The following is a 25,985-nucleotide window of genomic DNA, read 5'->3' as shown; positions in this document are numbered from 1 at the left end:
GCCCAGCTGAGTAGCTGAGTTAGCCCTGTAACTGCTTATAGCTGCGTGGGGATAGAACCGTCCACATGGTGCTCAGTCCTTCTCCTGAGACATTTGTTTCAAGTCCTGCATTGTAAGGGGCAGTAAACTAAAAGAACAAAATCACCTTTTCAATTGTTGAAGAGTTGTAGTCACTGGGAGGAGAACATTTAAAAAAAAAAATCCTTCCTTTTCAATTTTGAGGATAATGAAGGCAGCAGTGGGCACCAGATGGAAAAGCAGTGCTGGGGGACACGGGAAATGGGAATTGATGTAGGAAAGAGAGTAGGGTTGGGAGCTGATGGCTAAGAAAGAATTCTTGAGATATCTTTGATGCAAAAGGTGATTTTATTAAAGAGGACAGGACCTGTGGCAGAAAGAGCTGCACCAGGGTCATAAGGAGTGACCCATTATAGACTTTCAAGTTGGAAGGGGGTTAAGGATAGCATAAATCTCTAAAGAATTTGGTAGCAAGGTTTCCAGGACCTTGAGGGGGCTGGCTACTGTTGGGAAAGGTCATTTATTGGGACGCCTGGGTGGTTCAGTGGTTGAGCGTCTGCCTCTGGCTCAGGGCCTGATCCCAGGGTCCTGGGATTGAGTTCCACATCGGGCTCCCTGCATGGAGCCTGCTTCTCCCTCTGCCTGTGTCTCTGCCTCTTTCTGTGTGTCTCTCATCAATAAATAAATAAATAAAATCTTAAAAAAGAAAGAAAGAAAGAAAGAAAGAAAGAAAGAAAGAAAGAAAGAAAGAAAGAAAGAAAGAAAGAAAGGTCATTTATCACTGTCTAATAAAGCCTGAGTCATGAGACCCTTCAGATGTATATCGGTGGGTCATAGGCTTGTGGGATGATTGCCAACACACATCTTGGAGGGGAGAGATAAAGAAGTTTCCAAAGGAATTTTTTTATGTTAGAGTAGACTTACAGGATCCTGGGGGTTGGGCTAAGATTGCCTCTTGACTTTAGCAAGGTATTAACATCCAGGCAGCTGATTTCCTAGAGGAATGTCACTCTGCCTGTTTGAAGGACTTGTCAATGGGTTGCAAGTAGTAAGGAAATGTAATAATTTTTGTTCTGTCTTTGTTTCTCACATCAGGGATGAGCATGAGCACGAGTTACTTGAGTTCCACAGAGAATAGAGAGGTCAGAACGTACTAAAACCTCAGGGAAAACTCACTTCCTATAACATTTCTATTTGTTTTCAAGGCTAGCATGGCCTGGGGAAAGAAGCATAATTTTTTAAAAGTGAAACTATTATTTTATTTCAAATCTAGTTTATAAAGGACAATACTATCTTCCTCTAACCCATACAAATACATGATTTCTGGCTCTAAGCAGTAATAGATTAAATGAGCAGACTAAATTTCCTCTGAACTTGGTAACAGAAATAGTATTCCTTCCTTCTTTTATTCATTCATGAAACTTTCAAAGAATCCCTTTAAAAGTAAAGGCTCAAGGGGACAACAGATCATCATAAATAGTTACTACTAATAGTATAAATGCCGTAGTTTATAATTGTTTGCTTTAACAAAATAAATCATATCAGATTCAGGAGTATTGCTTTTATAGCTCTCTCCCTTAGGAAAGGGTATATATTATGCCTACCCTTGGTGCGGGGGTGTGTGCTACTCAAGCATAGCAGGGCACAAAAAGGAAGAGTTGTGAATTACAACTGCATGGGAATATAAGGAAGAGTCTTCTTGTCCTTAGGCTTTTGCAGTCACTCTATACCAATTACTGAACTAGAAAGTGATAATTACACAAAAGAGATACAGCTACAGGTGAATAGAATGAGGAGCAAAAGATGAATTATCTAGCCAAGAGTGATGAGGGGATCCTTTCTGAAAGTGGAAAAAGAAGGGCATGATTATGTGATATAAGACTAAAAGATAAGATATCCCCTTAATTATTAAACAAGACATTCTTAAAACATTTATTGAGAACTGGGTGATTGTGATACAAAGATAAACAGGATAAAATCCCTGCCCTTGAATATTTCAGGGAGAGGACATCTGCACCAGAAAAGGGAGGGGGAAAAAAAAAAACAAAAACCAAAGCAATAGAACAAATATAATGGGATAGCACAACATGGTGCTAGAACACAAGTGATACAGGACTTTACAGGAGTAAACAGGAAGAACCCTTTAGTGTTGCATGTGAGAGGATAGGTGAATTAAAATAATGTTATGTCTGAAATAAGATTTCATCTGTTATTCATTTAACAAGATGTATTAAGTACATGAATTAACATATATTAAGTACAATTAACAGGTACTAGATACACAGCTTGCCCTCAGGGGATTAATAGTGAAATGGTGAACCAGGCATAAAAATAGATAAGTACAATGATGGATTTAATTAAGTATAAAGCACATGGCATTATTAGACAGGGTGGTCAAATGTATCTGGGAAGTTGCAGAACCGCTGCACAGAGGAGGTGAATTTTGAAACATGTGGTATTTGTTAGGCAGATTGTGATTGGGAACACCACACAGGGCTAAAGGAGTTCTAGACAATGAGAACAGTGGGAGTGAAAGCAATAGTAGTCTGCTACAGCTTGGTGTGTACCCAGAATGGAAAGAGCTTTGGGTAAGGAAGATGAGGCAAGAGATGGGGTTGGCAAGGACCAGATTGTAGAAGGCCTTGAATGCGGATTTAAAGACTTGGAATTTTATTCTGTAGACCAGTACTTTTCAAACTGGATCCCACTAAGTTCCTGAGGTCCAAGGAAGTATCTAAGGAAGGTACTGGGCACGCCAAAAAGGACTTTTGGAGCCCATGAATTCTAGACTGTGGAGTTTTAAACATTAATCTTTAGGCAATGTAAATAAAGTGTCTGAACATTTTTAAGGGAGGAAGTGATAAGCTAAGAACCCTTTTAGGAAGATTCGTCCATCTACAATACTATGCTAGAAATCTGGAAGTCATCCAAAATTGCTCCCTTTCTATCCTAATATATCAATAAACAGTCACTAAATCCTATTCATTCTTACTCTTAAATATCACTGAAATCTACCCTTGCCCCTCCTTCCCTACTAGAACTGCCAGTGGTTCAGTCCTCCCCCCCCGCCCCTCCCCAGTCAAATACAAGAGCCTTCTAACTTATAGTTCTTCATAGTTCTAACTTCTAGTCAGTTCCATCCATAACTTTGTCATACCACTTATTGCACCATTTGTGAAATTTATGAAAATGTATATGATTTCCATTACAGTATAAGTCCCTTGAAGGCAGGTAGGGGGATCCTGAAGGACTGTCAAATCAGGATTTACTGCTAAATGTTACACAGTTGGTCATTCTGTCTTACACCATCATTTCCCCACCCCCCCTTTTCTACTGGATCATTCCTATTAGCTTACAAGCATGTTGTATTTTTTCCTCATCCTAGAAAAATCTGCTCTTGTCTCCATATTCTCCAGTTGCTACTGCCACCTTCGCAGCAAATCTCATACATTTCTACACTCCCTTTCATAGCAAAGAATTATCTTTTCTATTTCTTCAATTTTCTCATCAACTCACTTAATTCTGACTTTTATCTCTGTTATATCACCATAAAGTCATTTGTCAAGGTTATCACGTTCAATAGTCAACTCTTCATCTACATCTCACTTGACCCCTTGTTAGCATTAGACATGGCTGATAATAGTTTCTTGAAAAAGTTGATACTTTCTTAAATTTCCTCCTACCTTAGTGGATATTCCTTCTTAGTATCTTTTGCTAACCCCTCTTCCTCTTACAGTTCTTTAAATCTGAGATATCTCAGTGTAAGAATCTCTTCCTTTTGCTGTCTAAACTTATTTCCTAAGGGATCTCTAGTTCTCTGGTATATATACTGATGATTTTGAAACTTACTTTTTCAGTCTGGATCTATACCCTGAATTTCACACTCTTGTGGTCGACTACCTACTGGATATGTTCTTTTGAATTTCTATTAACCATTTCACACTTATCATGGTCAAAACATAACTTTGTCTCTCTCATCCTCCCCAACTTATTTCTCATAAAAACTTTTGCATTTTAGTCTATGGCACTCTTTGTCTGTCTAGTTGTATGAGCCCAAAAATTCCAATTCCTTTTTTGTGATTCTCAAGTCCTTTTGGATTTACTAACATCAAGGTATGCACTAACTTTGATTGGCTCTCCCCATCTTCACTGCTACCACCCTGGTGTAAGCTATTAACCCTCACCTGGTCTGCTACAATGGACTCTGTTTCTCTGCTTCCACTTTTGTCCCTTTAGCCTCTTCCACAAAGTCCTCCAGGGAGATCCTTTATATTTATAATGTGTATCATGTCACCCTCCTCTTCAAAAATCTTCAAAAAATATGATCATACTTTTTAAGAAATCCAGAGTTTTTAACATAGCCTACCCAATATGTCTGGCCTGGCTCTAGGCATTCTATTTGCAAGCCCTTCCATTCTCATTCTTGTACTCACCACTGTGGACACACTGATCTTCCTGCTAGATCTCCAATATGCTATTTGTAGTGTGTCAGGGTCTTTGCACTTGCTGTTCTCTGTATGTGGATTGCTCTTACCTCGGCTATTTCAATGGCTCCTTCCTTTACATAATTCTCAGGTCCCTGCTCAAATGCTACATGCTCAGAGAGACTGTCTCTGACAACCTATATAAAATGCCTCTTCAACCCTTCCTCCTCCTCCACTTTCATCTGTGTATCTATTTACTCAGCTCATCTTTCTTTACAGCACTTGTCACTAATATCACATATATTATATATTTGATTGCTTGTGTATTATCTGGCTTTTCCACTAGAATGTGACAAAGACTCCTTGACCTGCTTCTTGTCAGACTCCTCTGAGCCCAATTAGGCCTAATCCTGGGCATGTCCTCAAGAGCCCAGGTTTAGCAAGAATCCTAGTATAAGTAAATTCAAAGTAGCCACCCTCACTACCCAACATAATTCCTCATTTTACCCTCACCTTGGCTTGTTAGGTGAGTTTACCTAAGAATTCCTCTAACCTTTTACTTCTTTTTTTTTTTTTTTTTTTTTTTTTTTTAAGTAATCTCTATGCCCAACATGGGGCTCAAACTCATGACCCCGAGATCAAGAGTCACATGCTCTACCTACTAAGCCAGGAAGACACCCTAAATTACCTTACCCTTTTAGAAATTTTCTACCCACTGAACCTCCCACATTGCTCCTTGGCTATAAAATCCTACTTTTCATTATTTTATTCAGAATTGAGCCGAGTCTCTCTCCCCTACTGTAAAACCCCACTGTATTCCTCATCCTATAAGGATATATATATATATATATATATACACAAATATAGCAACAGTCCTGAATAAAACATGCCTTCCCATCTTTAAAACAGTATCCTCAGTGCCTAAGATACTGCCTAGCTCTCAGTAGGCATTCAAAACACCTTTGTTAAAAAACAAAACAAAGCAAAACAACAACAACAACAAAAAAAACACCTTTGTTAAAACAAAACAAAAACAAAAACCCACCTTTGTTCAATAAATGAATATATTTATAGCAAGGAATGATACACTCAGAATTTGGGAATCTTTATTTTATTATTTTATTTTTTTGGAATCTTTAATGGATAAAGCTAATTATATAACACTTCTGAAACACTTCAATATTTTAAAAACAGAGGGTGGAAAGTTTATCAATAGATACTTTTAAAAGTATTAACACATTTAATTTCATAGAATCAGAACCTCAGAGTTAAGAACTCTTCAAGGGCACCTAGTACAAACCCACATTCTAATTAAAAAAAGAAACTGGATTCCGTGTTTATTTCTTAAAGGTTTTTATTAGAGGGTGAACTTTTTATCACTTACAGAGCATTTGGGAATTTTGAAATTACCTAATTGATCTTAAGTTTACACTAATTAATCATGTCAAAGCTTTGTAGTTACCGTTAACAGGATTGAGCCTTCGAGCCAAAGCATTAACACCCACTTAAGGTCATTAAAAGTGGATTATAAAAGACTTCAAATAATATGTATACTGTATCGTTTTGTCAAGGTTTGCTTTAATTCCAAAGCACAGCCATAACAAAGTGGATAATCAATTCAAGGTGACATTGGTGTCTCCTTATTCAGCCTCGCCAGTTTTAAAGTATTCAGTATAGATAGGCACTGAATCCATGCCAGGAGGGAAATAATTGATTTAACTGATCTAAAAGTGTGTTTGAGCTTTTTTCAGACAAGCTGTCAACACATACATGAAAGCAAGTTTCTAAAAATGCTGTCAGATCCATAATGTTTATACAGCAAAGCAAACAACCTTTGTTATTCCAATTAATGCATCTGCTCATGGAAGAAATTCCAACCAAAATGTTTTATTTTTCTCAGCTACACTGAAAATTACAATGTTGACTCATATTGAAGCAATTTAGAAAAGTACTCAGCCACAAAATGAAATGGATTACATTAAGTTTAATATTTGTTACTAGGGTACCTGCTAAAAATTACACCTCAGAGTTATATATTACATTTCCTTGAAAGGGTTTCAAGTATTGTCATAGGAATTGCATCTACTTAGCTTTTTGAGGAAGGTTGGGGCCAGTAATATTATTCTCTCAACCTTACAAGTCAGTAATAATAAATGTCAAGAGATAAAATGTGTTAGGGAAAATAATGTACCAAGATCAAACAGTCTGTTGATACGTTGGACTATCGCCTCTACTACTTCATAGTAAACTTCTCTTTTTCCTTTTGTAGTTTCATTCTAAAATAAGGAGTGGAATTGGGAGTTGAATTTCCTAGCAGCTGAAAAGAACTTTCAATATAACTTATTTCAACACTAGTTTTGCCAATGAGATATGAAATGATCTGTTTAAGGACACACTGCTCAAGTGGCTAAGCTGGAGTATAACTCAGGATTTTTGTTTCTAAATATTGTGCTTTGTCTATAATACTACAGTACTGCTTATGATCAAGAATAATTATTGAGCTAAATCCAAGAGGGTTTGGGATATTCAACAGGTAAAATGACCCAATTTTTCAACAGATGAATGACATTTAAAAAGGGGGGGCAGATCATTACAGATTAAAAGAAATATAAGATCCATATCAACAAAAAAGCTAACTGTAGACTTTTAAAATCTTGATTAGTATAAAGCAAATGTAAAATTACATTTTTAAGTCAATGGAGGAAAATTGAGTAGAGTGGGAATTCCAAGATAGTAAGGAATTATTGCTAATTTTGTTACATGTGCTAGTGGTAGTATGGTGACGCTAAAAAGAGCCCTTATCTGTTAGAGCTATACACTAATTATCAGTGAAATATTTCATCTGGTTATTTGCTTTAAAACACCCCAGAAAACAAACAAATGAAGAAGTACAAATATAGATTCGTAAATGTTAACAGTGCTGATAATCAAGGGTGGGGGTTATTTCTACTCCTTTGATGTATGTTTGACATTTTTCACAATAAAAATTAAAATAGTTATTAAACTCATAATGAATAAAAGACAACATCAACACAGTTCATTAATCACTAAATGCCCAACTTTTCTTATTTTAATCTGGAGAGCAATCACAGAAACACCCTAGCATGAATCTAGAAGGTCCTACACGTTCTCCCTTATGCCAACTTTCAACCTCTCTAATGACTACTGAGATGGAAAAGTATGCTTTGTATTTAATATGTCAATTTAAAAAATATGCTATGTTTCCGGATTTAGCGATTTTTGTGTTGTCAGCTTTAAAAACAATTTGTAGTTATGTCCTCTCATTTCAAATAAATATTCGCTTTCATACCCAGTCTTGTATTTTTTTTTCCTTAAACAGGTCTCCTTCATTATATAAACTTCAGGTGCCACACAACCTAAGTCCATTTGAGTGCCTGTAATTTGCCAGGCACTGTTCTGGGAGCTAAGGATCTGTCAGTGAGCAAAACAGAAAACAAAACAAAATCCTCTCTCTTATGAAACTTACATTCTAGTTGGGAAAGACAGACAAAACAAAAACATAATAAACAAGGAAATGAAATAGTACATGCCATGGAAAACAGCTGAGCAAGGTTAGGAGAATAGAGAGTGCAGGGCAGGGAGTGTGGGTGAGCTGTAAGTACAATGTTAAATAAGGTAGTCAGAGTAGGGCAGTCTCCCAGAGAAGGTGACTCTGAGCAGTCTTGAAGGCTTGGTTATTGAGAATACCAGTGGAATCTAGCATAGCATATTAGTTTAGCGGCACTCCATTATTCTCTTATTCAGGTCCTGCTTTAGAGTATTTGAAGGACCCAGTACCAGTGGGGAAAACAATAACAGCTGGATCGGGATTAAGGACTGAATGGCTGCCTGGGGCACTGCTCATAGAGATTGGTATTAAAGAATACAGGGCACTGTAACATCACTGAAAAATAATAGAACAGGGAATATGATATTTACCACAACATCTCTGATAGTGGGGGTGAGACCTGCAAGTACTGCCGGGTAGGATGAGGCAATAGGCAATCGCACTTGAAATGTATGGGCAATAGAAAACTGCTTGGTGCCACAACAGCGCTTCCGCACTCTTCTCGCCCCTTAGCATTCCATCCTGCAGCCCAGCAGAAATAGGAAGACAGCTAAAAATATAAGCTTAAAGTATACATCCTGGGCCTGCTCTACAAATAATAACTATGAGAATGGGAGTAGAATTGTAAAAATATTAAATGTTCTTAGAGCATCATATTCATTTGTTTTTCTTTGGCAGCTGTGGTGTAGTTGAAAGAGGACAAGTCAGAACTGGATGCAAGCTCTAAGTCTGCCTGCCTCTTTAGCGGATTAGCCTTGGGCAAATCAGAAAGTGAGAAACTAAATTTTATCATCTATAAAATGGGGCCAATCACAAATTTCTTTTATGGCAGTCAAATGTGTTTAAATGAAATTTTTAATCAACAAAATATCATTTACTTGCTGACATAATAATAAAGCCACATGGTAGTTCACGGTTGTTAGGTAAGGATCACAGTTAAGAGGTACATAATCACTTAAGTTGTAATTATCAGTGAGTAGGTAAGAGAGCACGTAAAATGCTTTCAAATTTCTATTATCTGCCTTCATTTTGATTCAGGAAAGCAATCTAACAGACTTTTCAACCTCTTTCCGGGGTCTACCACAACCAGAAACAGACATCTTATATCTCAAAAGCAAAAACAGGTATCTTGGTTTTTTTTGTGTTTTGTTTTTTGTTTTTACTAGCTTGAAGGGATACTGCAGGAGTGACCCTTAACCAAAGGAAGGTTCAGCATCAGAAATAACTATTTTCTCCAAATTGCCAGCTAGGTAGAGTGATTCTTAAATGATACTCCTCGTCAGCAAGAAAGATGATCCCAAGAATGAACAAAAATAGCCTGTTCAACAGCTGTGATATTTATAATTTATAAGCTGTGATCGTCTCTCATTATCAGATCATCTTGGAGTCCAAACAAGAACGGATGTGTGCCGTTTGTATATTTACCAGTCCTCAGAAAACAAACTTTCACTAGGTCTTCTTCTCTCTGATCGATGCATTTCTCTCTTTACGTACAAACAGTACGATAAAAGGCTTCTTGTTTGGGGAGCATGACCTTGAAACGTTAGTGTTATGCACAATGTTAAACATGTTCAACTAATTCTTAATCGTTTATTTCCGATCAGCAAATACTTTTTAAGCACTGAAAGGCAACATTGAGGACTAGGACGGCACGGAAGGCAGAAAGGGGAGGAGGGTGGCAGAGATAATCAATGCATCACTAAATTCTTGTCTTTCCCGCTCCGCCAGGGTGGGCGTCCGGCTTCCAGTTCCCGGCTACCGTTCCTCCCCCACTTGCATTTTTCTTTAATCGGTGCCCTTCTACTGCCCTTGCTCTTCACCATTCTCTCGGTGCTGCCCTTTGTAGTTTATTCGCTCTGCTCGCTACATTGTTTCCCTTTTCATTTCTGTCGCCGTCTCTCCCTCGTGCAGCTGCGGGGCCCAGCTGTTCCTGCACTTTGCACCAGCTTGTGCGGCGGGACTCTCGAGCCGATACCGTGACGGTGCTTTGCTGCAGAACTTCGTGCAAATTCGGGAGGCGAGCTCTGGAGGAGGAGAGGACCGAGCGTGATCACAGGCGCGGAGCGGGGCGGCGCGCTCCGTGTCCCCCGCCCGCGGCCCGAGACGCCTCCTCCCGAGCGCTCGGCGCACCCGCCTGGGCTCGGGGCCCTTCCCCGCAGCCGCCCCCGCCGGCTCCCCCGACACCCACGCGCGAGGCTTCGCGTCCCTCCCGGCGCACGCTGCGGGCCCCGCGGCTCTTCAAATTCCGCTCCCCGCCCCCTGGGGCCCGGCTCGGCGGCTCCCGCGTCCCTCCCGCCCCCGCCCCCGCCCCCGCCCCTTCCCCGCTCGGCTTCAGCCCCCGCGGCCGCGCAGCCCGCCCCTCCCCCGCGCACCTGGCGGCGCCCGCCCCGCCCCGCCCCGCCCCCCGCGGGCCCGCTGCACTGTGGGTAGGCGGCGGCGGCGGCCGCACTGAGGCGGAGGCGGCGGCGGCGGCGGTGGCGGTGGCGGCGGCCGCACTCGCACTCGCTCGCGCTGAGGGGCCGGCGGCGGAGCGAGGCTGCGCGCGCCGACCATGGCTGAGAAGCAGAAGCACGACGGGCGGGTGAAGATCGGCCACTACGTGCTGGGCGACACGCTGGGCGTCGGCACCTTCGGCAAAGTGAAGAGTTGAGTGGGCGCCCGGGCCGGCTCGCGGGAGGCCGGGCGGAGCGGAGCGGTGGGCGCGGGCCCGGGCGGCAGGTGCAGCGGGCCCGGGAGCCCGCGGGGGCGGCGGCGGCGGCGGCGGCGGCGGCGGGGACCTCGGCCCGGGGCGGGGGCGGGGGCGGGGGCGGGGCAGCTGCCCTGCCGGGGCCGTCCGCGGCAGCTCACGCTCGGTGCAGGTGTCGGCCTCACCTGCGAGGTGGGAGAGCGGCGCCGCCGCCCCCCAGGTGGGGGAACGTGCCCAAGGTCACACTGAAAGGGGCGGAACCGGGACGGAGCGTAAAATGTCTTCCAGTTCGGGCCGGGCCGGGCCGGGGGGGTGGTCGGTGCGGCCCTTCTCGGGCGGGGTCGGGGGGTCGGCGGGGCGGGGGGGGGCGAGCTCTGGAAGGCCGCGGCGTCGGCCCTGGGGCTCGGCTGCAACCGGAGGAGCGAGGGGGGCGCTCGACCCGGGGGGGCGGGCGGGGGCGGGGGCGGTCCTGGGTCCCGGGTCCCGGGTCCCGGGCGGCGGAGCGTGCGGGGCCGCGGAGGCCGGACCTGCTAGGGCGGGCTCCGCGGAGCTCTCCTCTTCGGGCGTGGGGATCCCATTTGGGGGGTAGGAAAAAACAGGTTGCGTCTGAGTATTTTTAACTTCTTACTAGCGAGGTATTGAACTTTCCTTTTTTTTTTTTTTTTTTAATCTATGGCTGTTAATAAATCACACGGGATTTAATTAATCTGCCCTCTCTCCTGAACTAGAGGCAGCTTATTAATGCTTTACGTTTGACGGCTCTAAATCCAGAATTACAAGTCAAACATTAGCTTCCCCCTTTCTAATTTTTATTTATTTTTATTTTTTAAAAGATTTTATGTATTTATTCATGAGACACAGAGAGAGAGAGAGAGAGAGAGGCAGAGACACAGGCAGAGGGAGAAACAGGCTCCATGAACCCGGAGCCCGACGTGGGACTCGACCCCGGGTCTCCAGGATCGCGCCCTGGGCCAAAGGCAGGCGCCAAACCGCTGAGCCACCAGGGCTGCCCCCCCCCCCCCTTTTTTATTTTTTTTACTTTTTGTTGTAAAAATGTTGAGTAGGCTAGGCAGGCTGGAGATTTTACTTCCAGGCCTCTCTTTCTTTGTAAAATTCATGTTTTAACCTCTCAACTTCTGGGCTGTTAAACAAGTAGAAGGACCTGGTTCATTCCTGTGGCAAAGGTCAGCTCCTATTTGCTTCCACGTATCTGATTCTCTTCTATTCGGAAAACAAATTTACTGAGCACCTACATAGTGCTAGGTACTGTTCTAGGCAATGGGGACACAGTAAGGAACAAAACCACATTAAAATCTTTCCATCTGTGGAGCGTGTATTCCAGTAGGGGAACGCAAAACATAAGCAGAATGTATATGTAAAACACGAAGTATGTTTAATGCTACTGAGAAAAATGAATGCGGGAAGGGAGAATGCGTTTCTGTGAAGTTAACGATTTTCAGTAAGGTGGTCAGGCAAGGTTTGACAGACAGGGTGGTATTTGTGTAAAGACCTGAAACGGTGATAGGAATTTTGAAGTCCTGTGTGGGCCATAAAGTCCTGTGGTATGTATGAAAGACTTCGTAAATGGAGTGGATAGCTAAGAGAATATGTTGACAATGAATATAGGAAGATCCAGGCATTAGGTTAATGCCTGAACGGTCACTTATCATTAAATATTATTATGAGGACTACTGTGGTATGACATTTTACAGTTACTCAAGCAAAACATTCTTTGCCATCTGGGCATATACACTCTCAAAGTTATATAACTTACCCTACATCCTTTTCAAACTGTGTTGAAATGTTTGTGTTTTTGAATTCACGTACTGTAATCTGAATGTAGACTAAAACACCCATCAGATCAGTTGGCCCATTGTCAAAGAACAGCGTAAATCTCTTTTGTATATACTCTTGTGCTGTTTCCAGGCACTGGCTTCTTAAAATATAAACCAATGGAAGCTACATTTGTTTATGAGAACTCCTTTTCTTGGAAGACCCAGTCTAATGAGCAGCCAATCAGAGGGCTGTTTTGAACACTATGTTAGAGCCTCTCTAAAGTTATGCGGTGATTTCCCATCCAGGATTAGAATTAGTACCATTGTTCAGTAAAAATGATGGGAGTTGCTACAGTTCAGTTATTTAATTCTTCAGGGGACAAGAAACAAAAGTACATGTATTTTAAAAAGCATATATTTTAAAAAATATATACCTTTATCGATCATTCATCCATTCCAACTGTACAATGCAATGATTTTTAGTGACTTTACTGAATGATGCAACCATCATCATAGATGCAACCAACATCAACTTTAAGACATTTTGGGCAGCCTGGATGGCTCAGGGGTTTAGGCACCGCCTTCAGCCCAGGGTGTGATCCTGGGGCCCTGGGATCAAGTCCCACATCGGGCTCCCTACATGGAGCCTGCTTCTCCCTCTCCCTGTGTCTCTGCCTCTCTCTCTCTGTGTCTCTCATGAATAAATACATAAAATCTTCAAAAAAAAAAAAAACAACAACACAATTTTATCACCACAGTAAGATCCTTCATGCTCATTTATAGTTCATCTTTGTTCCCACCGCCAGCTTCAGGAAACCCTTAATCTGTTTTCTGTCTGTATAAACTTGTGTTCTCTGGACACTTCTGATAAATGGGCTCATTCAGTATGAAGTCTTTCATATTTACTACTTTAGCAATGTTTTTAGATTTATGGATGAGGTAGCATTTGTCAATTGTTCATTCCTTTTTATTGCTGAATAATACTCCATTGCATGGATATGCTGCCTTTTGTCTATACATTCACCAGTTGTTTTCAGTTTGGGGCTGTTAAAAGTAATGCTACCACAAGTATTTGCATCCAAGTGTTTGGGCACATGTTTTCATGTATCTTGGTCAGCACATAGGAGAAGAATTACTACGTCATATTATAATTTCATGTTTAGGTTTTTGAGAAACTGCAGACTATTTTTCAAAAGTAGCCAACCAGCAGTGGATGAGGGTTCTCCTTTCTCTGCATTCTCACCATTTGTTGTAATCTGTTTTAAAGGTATTCTAACGGGTGTGAAATAATGTCACATTGTGGCTTTATTTGCATTTCCTAATGATTAATGATACTAGACATCTTCAGGTATTTATTAGCCATTCATCTATCTTCTTGGGGGAGATGTCTGTTCATATCTTTTTTCATCTTATGAACTGAATTAAAATAGTTCTTTGTAAATTCTGGAATTGAGTCCCTTATTAGATGTTGTTTGTAAATATTTTCTCCCAATTGTGCTCGCTTCAGCAGCACATATAATGACATTATCTCCTAATCTGTGTGGCTTTTCATTTTCTTAATAGTATCTTTTCAAGTATTAAAGTTTTGAATTTTCATGAGGTCCAATTTATTGATTTCTTTTTTATGGACCTTGCTTTTGGTGTTATTTCCCAGAAATCTTTGCTTTAGGTTTCAAGGATTTTCTCTTAACGTTGTCTTCTAAATGTCTTCTAAATTTTTTTTTAATGTCCTCTAAATTTTATTTAGCCCTTACATTTAAGGGTATGACTCATTTTGAGTTAATATTTGAGTATTGTATGAGATCCTAAAATCAGCTTTTTGAATGAATGTCTAATTGTCCCAGCACAGTTGAAATGAATGTGTTGAAAACACATGCATTTGTAATTGCAATATAGATTTAGACTTAGTAAAGTTAATTTCTACTAAAAAACATAGTAATATGATTTAATTTTACCTAGCTATAAAAACATGGAGAAGTAAGTAGCATTTTTTTTTGTGTTTTCTCTTGTTAGGCTAATTATAGATTTTTGAAAATTTAACTTGTTGATATAACAATTCATAGGCCAAAGTTAGGTATAATAAATGAAAATTCAGAATGACATAACTTTCATTTGATAGCATTTGTTTCAAGTTATTTTTACTTTTTAAAAGGATTTTATTTATTTGATAGAGAACACAAGCAGAGGGTAGTGGCAGAGGGAGAGGGAGAAGCAGGCTCACCTTTGATCAGGGAGTTGAACACAGGACTCTATCCCAGGCCCCGGGGATTATGACCTAAGCTGAAAGCAGACACTTAACTGACTGAGCCACCCAGATGCCCCTCAAGTTATTTTTTAAAAGTATGTAGAAACCCTCGGTTTGCTATTAAATAATGAAAGATTTATTTAATATGTTCTAAACTGATTTTCTCCATTGTTCTGTTGTTAGATTACTAGAGGAGTGCTATGGGTACAAATTATGTGGGCTTACAGAATTTTAAAAGTAATGCTTTTTATCTGCTTAAATTTTTTCTCCACATCGATTTAGTTCATACTCTTTTCAGAGTAGGATAGAACTGTTGTTTAAGAGCTCTCGTAATTAGACTTGTTTAGTTCTTATCTATATAGTAAAGGTGATAAAAATGCTAGAAGAATCAATTTGTTGCTTATGTTATACAAAGACTGGTTCAAGAAAAACATGTAATATAATGCGAATTATTTAAAAAGAAACCTGCTTCAAGATGAGTATTGATAGATTTGCTTTATGAAATACTCTTTGTCAGAATTATAAACCAAGGGATACTTTGCAATCACACTAGCCTCTTTCTAGCCAGCAAAGTCTCATAAAGGAATTACCTTCTCTGTTTTTCAAATAGTTATTTGAATGACCCATAGAATTGGGTTTCAAGAAATTAAGTATATATTCTATTAATTCTCCACTTACCTCTGAGATAATAGGAAGGATAAACAGATGAAATTTTTATTACATTTTTTTTTTTAAAAAAACAAGCAGTGTTATTTTTTTTGAAATGTAAATAACAAGTTCCAAATGATAAATTGAATTTTGGACAACTACCTAGTTGGTGGACCTGAATGTTGTATCTGTGGCATATTGGGCCCTTGCTGGATTGTTTTTTTGTTTTGTTTTGTTTTGTTTTTTTATGACTTCCATGTTGTAGTGTCATGGCCCTGAACCTTGTTTTATCTCCTAAAGAAGGGCACTAGAACATATAATGTGCCAGGTCCTTTATGACTTTATCATTAAACTGACTTCTAAAAAGATTTAATTCCCCCAAATGGATATTTTTAATTGTTCCTTCTAGATTAATGGAAATCTGGGTTACTGAAGATCAGAGCTGAAATGTAGATGTCATAGAGAATAAAAGGAAACAAATTTGTAACACTTTAGTAATAAAAGCTACAATTGACTCAGTTTTTATAATCTTTTAAATACTATGTAATACACTTGCTTTATCTATTCTTCAGAGTAACCTTGAGTTTGGTATTATCTCCATTTTACAAATGAAGAAATTGAGAATCCTATACCCTGAATGACTTGTCCAAGGTCACAGTGGTAGAATTGGAAGTCATAATCAGGATTTTCTGACTCCAAAGTGTGTATTATATGCAATGCAAAGTCAAAATGTGTAGTGTGTTGACTTTCAAATCTATAAGGATGTCATTTTACATGTTTGTAGGTATTTATCAATAACTGAAAAAAAAGATTTCAATGTCTTAGTCCACATTTAGGTAGAATAAAAGTTTTTTTTCTGGAAAATCCATATGTGGGATATAAAATTTATATCTTCATATTCCTAACTTTTACGCCTTAATCTATTTTCTAATATGGATGAATGTGCTAAATTCTGACAATTTTAACCCAAATTTCTTGGAAATAACAAGGTAATTCTTTTTTTCTTACTATGAAAATACCCCTGACTAAAGATTATCAGTAACCTTTAGTAAGCAGAGTAAAGAGAATTTACAAAAATGATTTGATGTCCTAGAAGGAATATTTGGTGTAGGAAGACATTAGCTCTGGATTTTAATTCCATTCCACTACTAGTTATAGGGCCTTGGGAAAACTATTAAACTTCTCTGAACCTCTGTTTCCTCCTTTGTAAAATAGAAATAACAACACTTGGTCTACCTACCTTCTAGAATTTTTCTGAGGATTAGTTGAGGTACATAAAATGGCTTAAAGAATGATTAAACTGACATATAGATAAGTGTCAGTATTATGGAGATGACTAGTTGCATGGCTATTGTGAGTCAGTTCTGCACAGTGTATGAAGTGTTAACAATTGTTTGCTCTGTTTAGAAATGCCTTCAGTTCTGATAGAGACATTGAGACAGAGCTGTAATAATTTACCTCTGCTTTCTGGATGCCTGCATTGAAGAAAGTTCTAAGTGACTAACTTGTGTTATGTGATGTTATTATTATTTTTTTTAATGCAGTAGTTCTTTTTGGATAAGTCATGTAATTTTCCCTCACAAATGAGAAAAATGAATAAAATAAAAAGGAAATCATAGTGAATGTTCATGTAAGTTACTAACTGAATTGATTTTACTTTTAAAATTATGCAAATTAGAAGTGAGTGTTAAACAGTTGTTCCAAATAATGAAGTTATATTTCTTGTCAAGTACTAGAAGGTTAGTGTTAATCAAAATCAATTCAGTGATCTCTCAAAAAATAGGTAAATATTCACTTATCTTGTCATCCATGTTAGTTTTCCTTTAAGCATTTAGTAGTATTTGTAATGGTGACACTGTCCATTTATTCTTCTGAGACTCCTGTAGTTTCATTGATGATAGGGAAAATATTTTGTAGAGAAAGTAGTTAGTTTTTATTTTTTTATTTTATTTATTTATTTTTTTTAGTAGTTTTTATAAGTTAAGCTGATAATTTACTTTGATCTAGCAGAAGATTTAATCTCAAATGCTTTAAGAGATAATGAGTAAGTGGGTGGCACAAGACTCCTAAAACATTGAAAATGTTATAAATAAGAGAGCCAATTTACCTAGTACATGTATTAGATACAAATGTAAGAGCACCTTGAATCAGGTTGAGTGGATTTTTATCTATTAAATGATTGAAATCATATATAAAGTGATGTGTTTATTTTGAAATGCAGTGAACCATTCTATTTTTAGTATAGAGTATTAAGGAAAGAATTTCAGGCAGCTCTTATCTCTGCTAATAATAGAAACTTTTCACCCTTTCAAGGGAACAGTATTCTTACTTAAGTGCTGTCTTATGTTTAACCATGTTTGCCTTGCCTCTGATAAATTTCACCATATTTCTTTAGGCGGTGCCTTTGTTTTTAAAGTGGTAATCCTTTTAATTCTGCCCTTAGATTTTTTTTTTTAAAACAATCTCTTATATAGTCAAAGAAAATGATCAATTCTTGGAGTAAACATGTCACATTCTGAATGCCAATGTATTATTAAAATACTTTTTTCAGAATTTTTTCTTTATATTATTCATGTAATTTTATATTAAAAAACATGAGTCATATGTTCTCATTTAACATCATTCAACTCTGAATTAGAAATTAGTTTTAATTATCTAGCAGTTGTAATTGAAAATCATGGAATTAAAAATTTTAAATGTACCATAAATTTTTTTCCAAATTCTTATTTTACTTAATAAATACCAAGATATTAATTTTTTAAAAGATTTTTATTATTTGAGAGAGAGAGAGAGAGAGATAGCATGAGTGAGGAGGAGAGGTAGAAGTAGGCTCCCTGCTCAGCAGGGGCCTGGGATTATGACCTGAGCTGAAGGCAGACACTTAACTGACTGAGCCATCCAGGCACCCCAATATTAGTTAATTTCATTGTCTTTTTAAATGTGTTTGAGTATTCCATAATTCACTTCTCCCAGACTTAATAAAATAATAAGACCAATATATATTTAACATTTACTGTATTTAGTCATGTTGGATTTAAAGCAAAATATTTTTACCAGTGTTAAAAATGTGGCAATATTACTGCAGATGATTTACTAATTTAAAACAAAGTGGGAAATATTTATCGAGAATTTACTTAAGGGAGTCTTGTCTCACATTTGAATTATAAGTCAAATATATGATAAACCCACCTTTTATTCAGATTTACACCAGGCTGTACTTAGTGCTCTACTAATTCACAGCTTAATATAACAGGTATACTGTATGCTGCAAACTTGATTTCAATAAGAATTTGACTTTGTCTTTATGGTAGCTTTGTGGATAAGATGAAGAAATGTGCTATATATGATTTATTGCTGCTGAATAACTATTCCCAAGGAAACTAGATGTCACCCTAAAGGGAAATCTTGGACATTGACTCTATTTAATGAGGATAGTAATATTTCCTATTTGAGATGGTACAAAGTTTGATGAAGTAATTAATAGACAAATTACAGAAGCAGAATTTAAATTTATATTGACCTTTGGATTGCTAGGCAAAAACCAAGAAGGTGAAATTTAATAGGAACAAGTGTCAAATCTAGCACTTAAGTTAAAAATGAAAAATAGGTGTGTAAAAGTAGAACAATTGATAGTGGTTCCTGAGATGTTGGAGTTTCAACAGACCATAAGGTTAGAAGGTATATATTTGAATGCTTTAAATGTAAAAATTGTTATTGGATGGAAAATAGATGTATATATATATTTTTTTCGTAAAGATTTTATTTATTTATTCATGAGAGACACACAGAGAGAGAGAGAGAGGCAGAGACACAGGCAGAGGGAGGAGCAGGCTCCATGCAGGGAGCCCAACAGAGGACTCAACCCTGGGTCTCCAGGATCACACCCTGGACCGAAGGTGGCGCTAAACCGCTGAGCCACTGGGGCTGCCCAAAATAGATGTGTGTGTGTGTGTGTGTGTATATATATATATATATATATTTTTTTTTTAAATAGATGTATATTAGTTGGTAGTTTTAGAGGTAGCATAGTTCCTGCTGTACTTTGGATTAAGCTACATTTTGAATATTGAGTTCATTTCTTGGCACTACAATTTGAAAGACTTAGGCAATTATATTTTATTCAGAGAATGACCAATGTGGAAAGCCCCAAAAGAATGTCATGTGAGATAGGGTAAACATTTTTTAATACTATAGAAAATGTATTTTAAGTGTGATAGTTGTTTTTAAGTAGCTTAAGTACCATTATCTAGAAAAAGGAGTCACCATATTCAGTGTTGTTTTGAAGGATACAACTGTGACTAATGGGTGAATATTGTAGGGGGGTAAATTATAATCCAGAATAATGAGGATCTTTCTATCAAGAAGCTTGTTTAAGAATGGTGCAACTTGTACTCCAGATCAATTAGATTTCTGTTGTTGATATATTTACTTAGATCCTACATGGTTATCAAGATTCTTAGCACAAAATTCCATTTTTTTTTTTTTTAAAGATCTATTTAAGTGAGAGAGAGCATGCATTGTGAGTATGACCAGGGTGGGTGGGACAGAGGAAGAAGCACAAGCAGACTCCCTGCTGAACAGGGAACCTGATGCAGGGCTCGATCCCAGGACCGGGAGATCATAACCTGAGCCAAAGGCAGATGCATAACCAACTGACACCACTGGGCACCCCACAAAATTTCAATTTTGAATGGAAGGTTGGCATGAATAATTTATAAAATCTTTTTTAATTTCAATATTTGGTTATTGCATAAATAATTTCTCTAATTTGTTTAACTTCCACACCTGCTATGACTTCAGACTTGTATCAAATCAACCTTCTAGTCAAGAACAATTAGAAAACCTGGGGAAAATACAAAAATCTTTTTGAAGTCAGCCAGGACTTGGGTGGTCAGTATCTTCCCAGTGAGAAGAAAAATGTGTTGGAGTGAATCTGATATTTTGTTTGGCTTTTCTATTTGAGTCACTTGCTAATTTGTAATTGGGGTATGTAAGCAGCCAAACAGACAATGATGGCTAAAAGGCAGAAAAGATACAGCAGAATTTGAGTCCTGGGGAGAAAGCAGTTGGGGTTCATAACTTATCAAGGAGGAGAGCTGCTGGTAAACACTTGGGTTTCTGGTTGCAGCCCTCTGAGAACTGAAATCCTTTTTAGGATCAGCTTAATTCCATACTTATTAAGATGATCTGCCTCCTATCTTTATAATCTTGGGGGAAATCAAATCAGCTGGAGCTTCTACAGTTTTTTTCATTTACAGTGTTAATTCTAGGAGACAAGGCCAAGATAATAATAGGAACATACTCATGGGTGATTCAGATGTTAAAGTTACCAGACATGGGCTTTAATTGTGATTAATATGTTGAAGGTGGAAAATTTTAGCAGAGATCTGGAATCTTAATGAATGAATGAATGAATAGAATTCTCTGACTGGAATATATAATAATTGAGTTAGGACTCCATGGATGTATTAATAGCAGATTAGATTCTGTTGAATAGAGAATTGGTGAACTAGAAGATAGGTCAGAAGGACTATCCCGACTGAAGCATAGGTAGACAAAATGATAGAAAGTGTAAGAGACCTATAGAAATACAGTGAAAAGTCTAACATGTATTATTGGAACCTGTAGAGAGAAAGTTCTTTGTAGGCTTAAGATTTTTTTTCCCCCTGTGGAAAGATAATGTCAGGTTTACCTTCACTTAATATAGTTTCTCAACGTATACCAAGATAATGTGATTTCTCAGTTCTGTTATCACACTCCAGTCATTATTTTGAAAATGACCTGTGATTGTTGAATTGCATCTGGATTAGGAGGTCTCTGAAGGGACATGAAATACTCCAAGGAACTATATTATTACTTCATTGTTCCAGCAGCATAAAACTTACACAGAAAAAGCTATTCCAACTTCCCTTTATGATGTCTTTTCTAACTTAATGCACCCCTTGTGGGAGGCTTAGAAGCTGCGTGAATGGATAGTTACTTATTTGATAAGGTTTCTATTTGAGACCTACAAATGCCGGAATAGGTTGTATCCATCCATATGAGTGTCATCCCCTATAACCTACTCTGTGTGATGTGGGATCTGGGAAGCAGGGATTAGATGTTTTAAGAACGCCTGACAAAAATGTGTTTGATTCAGCCATACTGATATGCTGTGTTTCTAGTCCTAAATCCTCTAAAAAACTATGTAAAACTGGTATTAGATTGCTACCTATTGTGTCCTGTGAGCACAAATGTTATTCTGAACCTAAGACTACTGATGATTGTAGAGAGTGGACACTATGCAGTTTCAGAGGGAAGAGAGAGGGGAAATGAAGCAGAAGTAGTATTTGAAGAGATAATAGCAGAAAGTTTTCCAAAACTGGCAAGCATGGAATGCCTGGGTGGCTCAGTGGTTGAGCGTCTGCCTTTGGCTCAGGACATGATCCTGGAGTCCCAGGATTGAGTCCCACATTGGGCTCCCTCCATGGAGCCTGCTTCTCCCTCTGCCTATGTCTCTGCCTTCTGTGTATCTCATGAATAAATAAATAAAATCTTAAAACAAAAAAAACAAACAAAACTGGTAAGCAATTTAAGCCACAGGTTCAGAGGTCTATGAACCACAAACAATAAATACAGGCAAATCAGTCCTAGGTACTTCATTGGAAAATTGCTTAAAACTGGTTCCCTTTGCTTGAGGCTTTCCTATACTGGAATGGACTGCATCTGTCTATGCAGAAATGGGAGAAGATATTAAGATTACTTACTTGATTGTTTTCAAAGGAACAATAAAGCCAATTTTCTCAACAAAGCAAGGAAATAGTAAAATGATATTTTTGGAGAGGTGAAAGAGATGAGCCACCAGCCTATAATTTTGTACCCAACAAAGTTACCTTTCAAAAGTAAAGGTAAAATGCGTTTCAGATAAGCATAGTTTGAGAGAATTTGTCATCACAGACCTACAGTAAAGGGAACACCAAAGGGGATTCTTTCAGGCAGAAAGAAAATGATGCTTTCCCAAATGGAAGCAAGAGGAAATGAAGAACATTGCAAAGGGCAAATATGTGGGTAACTAAATAGATACTGACTATACAAAATAATATGTTTTGTGAGATTTAAAATATATGTAGGAATAAAATACAACAACAGAAAAAGAGGAAACGCAGAGCAAAAGTGTCCTAAAGTTCTTGATTGTCTCAGAAACGATAAAGATACTAATTTATTCTAGATTCTGGAAAGTCAGAGATCCATGTTGTAATCCCTGGGGTAACCACTGAAATAATACTGAAAGGCCCTAGAGATAAAAAGTAGTTAGGTTCTCATTTTGTTTTGGAGAGAATGCTAAGTCATTCCACAATTTTACTTTGTTTTTGAAGTAAGCTGTACTCTCAATGTTCGGCTTGAACTCAAAACCCTGAGATCAAGAGTTGCAGGCCCTACTGACTGAGCCAGACAGGTGCCCCCAACAGTTTTACCCTAAAAAGAAATTTTATGGAACAGAAAACTATGTTCAGTAAATATATTAAACAAAAAATTGTTCAGTTAGGGGCGGTTGATGGGCATAGAAAGGGAGGTGTTTGAAGTTAGGAAAAGAAAGGAGGGTGAATGAGACAAAGCATGTAGAATAAGAGAAACACATAAAGAAAATAGACACATAAGGACCAGAATTGGAAAGACATAAGAGAGGGAATGGTTTAAGCAGCTTTGAGAGTGTTTCTGGAAGAATCTGGAAGATTCACATGGAGTGAGGACAACTATGAATGTTTTTTTTAAATCTTTTCTCTGACATGAATGTTAATACTTTCTCCGGCAGTTTAAAATCTGTTCTGTACCGGGGAACTGTTTTTTTCTGACTCTCTGTAAATGATTCATCTTATATGATTATGTAAAAAGTAATTTGACTCTTCTGTGAAATTCTTGATTGAATTAAGTTTTAAAGAAATACTTTAACATTTTTACAACGTAAAGCCAGTAAAAACATAAGTTTTAGAAACGAAGCTGAATACAGCATATCATGTAATCAATTGTCAAAGAAGTTAGCTGAAGAACAAGTCTTTGTTCACATCTCAGGCTTTCCTGATCTATTTAAAATAGTACATCTAAAAAAAAAAATAGTACATCTTCCCACCTCCACCCTGTCGCTTGTACTTTATGTTCATTGTTCTCCATATTACCATTATATGTTTATTGTTTGTATTCTCCACCTGAATGTAAGTTCCATTTATACCTATATTTTCAGCATGTGGAGGAATCCCTGGTACACATTAGGTACTCAGAAAATATTTGTCAAGTGAGTAAATGAACAAATGGATGCTCAGACCAACAGAGGGTAAACACAACTAGGAGAAAAAAATCTTCAAGGATATGAATTTGTTCTCACAATAAAAATGGAGTGCATATTACATACTGTCTTATGGGACTGTTTTATTTATTTATTTTATTGTTTTTTTTGTTTGTTTTTTTTTGGGGGGGGGACTATTTTAGTCTGTGTTTTATTTTCTTGACATTTGGCAGCTTTTGATGAATACTTTTAGTCTGTCTAATCCACAGTAAAGGCCACAGCTCTACACCAGCCTGCATTTTGACAGAACACAGCAATTTTTCTCATTGATTATTCTCGTCCTTTGTCTCTCCTTCCTTAGCCTGTCACTACTAGGTTCATCCTTTCAGTGCCCTAATTTCTCAACTCATGCTCAGGAGATAAATGGATTAACATGCACTAAGCACTCTTCGGTTATAATCAAGAGAGGCTGGTTGTTGGGAGGTAAAATAGTGTGAATTTTGAGCTTGGGCACTGCAGGCAGATATACCTTCTTGCCACTCACTGTTGTCTAATTCCTAATTCCTTCATCTATACACTGGGTATAATACAGAGTTCTGGGAATTAAATAAGATTTGTATATAAAGCACTTAATGGTACTTGTTTAATCAATGGTAGATAAAAAGGAATAAACTTTTTTGCTTCCTGTTCAGAACTATCCTTTAGAAAACTTTAAAGAGTTTCCAGGGAAAGGAAATTTGGAGAAAAGCAGAGTCTGTATTTGTTTCACCATGCGTGAAGAAGAAAGGAGCCTTGTATTATTTTGGCAGAAGTCTGGTGATGGTAGAGGTCAGAATGTATGTGCTTCAGGTGACTCTCCTGACTCCACAGTGACAATATAATAAGGATGACTGCTGCCTGTCAGAGCCCTGCTCGCTGACACATATGGTGTCTCTTGGACCTGGCATAGCCTAAGTGTGGATAGAGTGTTATCCAAACATTCTTAACTTTTTAATTAAGTTGTACCACATATGCAAAGAAGTGCATACATTTTGTTACCTAAATGCTCAATCAATATTCAAAATAAACACATGCTGCTTAAAGACGAAAAATGACCAGTGTCCCACAAGCCCCCACTTTGTGCCCACTTTTAGTTACTGTTTCCATCCTCCACCCCCACCAAGGGTAACTACTATCCATGAGTTAGTTTCACCTATTTTTAAACTTAATAGAAACAGTCTATTTGTGCCTGGATTCTTTCACTTGAGGTTATGTCTGATGCATGTTGCAGAATGTAGTTCTAATTTGTTAATTCCCAATACTGTATAGTATTACTTTAAGACTCTACCGTTATTTATCCTTTTTTTCTTTTTAAACACTCCCAGTGTGGAGCCCAGTGCGGGGCTTGAATTCACAACCCTGAAGTCAAGAGTCAGATGCACAACCGATTCATCCACCTGGTCACCCCTATTATCCATTCTGATATTGATGGGCCTGTGGGTAGTTTTTACATTTTGGCTCTTATGAATAATGCTGCTTCACAAATTTTTATATATATCTTTTTTTTCTATTCGTAATATATTACTGTATAGATATACATATTCAAAACCATAAACATTTTGGAAGTACTGTTTTTTTCTACTTTGCATTTCAGATTTTCGTCATTACTAGGGCTACTTATTGAATCTTCAGCCATAGTTTTCTAGAGTACATATTTATTTTTATTTAAGTTATTTTGAATCTGAGTGAAAGTATAACAAGTTCCCGCTAACATAACATTAGAAATTTGTTTTTTCATTTGTCTTGTAGAGTTACACTTGTGAACTTCACAATATTGTAAACACACAGTATATTGCTGCTTTAAAAATCTTTGATCGGGGATCCCTGGGTGGCGCAGCAGTTTGGCGCCTGCCTTTGGCCCAGGGCGCGATCCTGGAGACCCGGGATCGAATCCCACGTCAGGCTCCCGGTGCATGGAGCCTGCTTCTCCCTCTGCCTGTGTCTCTGCCTCTCTCTCTCTCTGTACGACTATCATAAGTAAATAAAAAATATATATATATTAAAAAAAAATCTTTGATCTTTATAAAGTTGGTTAGGATAATATTCTGCATTTGTAAGTATGAAATTACTGTTCAGGAATAATCATATCCTTGATAAATATCTTTTTTGTTGTTTACGAATTTGGTCAAATGTTTTTTCTCAGCTAATGATTGTTACATGTTTAGGCAGATGTGTCTTTTGTACATAGTCATTTGCTCAAAGTAATGTAGAAATAAGCTTTCTAAATATGAAAGGTTTATGACAACTTGAATTTGAGAAGAATCTCTTTTTTTCTGGAGTATAACTAGGTTTAAAAAATTAATTTTTATTTGGAATATATGG

General features: G+C 38.1%; 1 protein-coding gene and 1 long non-coding RNA gene across 4 annotated transcripts in view; one reads left to right on the top strand and one right to left on the bottom strand.

Moving 5' to 3' along the window:
- Window positions 1-5,778: 5,778 nt before the first annotated feature.
- Window positions 5,779-10,307, bottom strand: LOC102156441. Its single transcript, XR_005358904.1, has 2 exons — window positions 10,199-10,307; window positions 5,779-10,034 (listed from the first exon to the last, which is right to left on the bottom strand). It is a non-coding gene; the product is annotated as an uncharacterized LOC102156441 (long non-coding RNA).
- A 178-nt stretch (window positions 10,308-10,485) lies between these two features.
- The window catches only part of PRKAA2 (protein kinase AMP-activated catalytic subunit alpha 2), a 67,510-nt gene continuing 52,010 nt past the window's right edge, over window positions 10,486-25,985 (top strand). For all 3 annotated transcript variants that reach the window (XR_005359722.1, XM_038537419.1, XM_038537421.1), the window contains exon 1: window positions 10,486-10,655. Coding sequence is in view for 2 of the 3 variants with exons in the window: in XM_038537419.1 (XP_038393347.1) it covers window positions 10,562-10,655 (94 nt within the window). In the remaining variant the exon portion in view is untranslated. The remainder of the gene's footprint in view (window positions 10,656-25,985) is intronic.

Source organism: Canis lupus, chromosome 5 (assembly GCF_011100685.1).
Source record: "Canis lupus familiaris isolate Mischka breed German Shepherd chromosome 5, alternate assembly UU_Cfam_GSD_1.0, whole genome shotgun sequence".
NCBI classification, from domain to species: Eukaryota; Metazoa; Chordata; class Mammalia; order Carnivora; family Canidae; genus Canis; species Canis lupus.
Note: the sequence above shows the minus strand (reverse complement) of the source record. Positions and strands in the feature narration are given on the sequence as shown.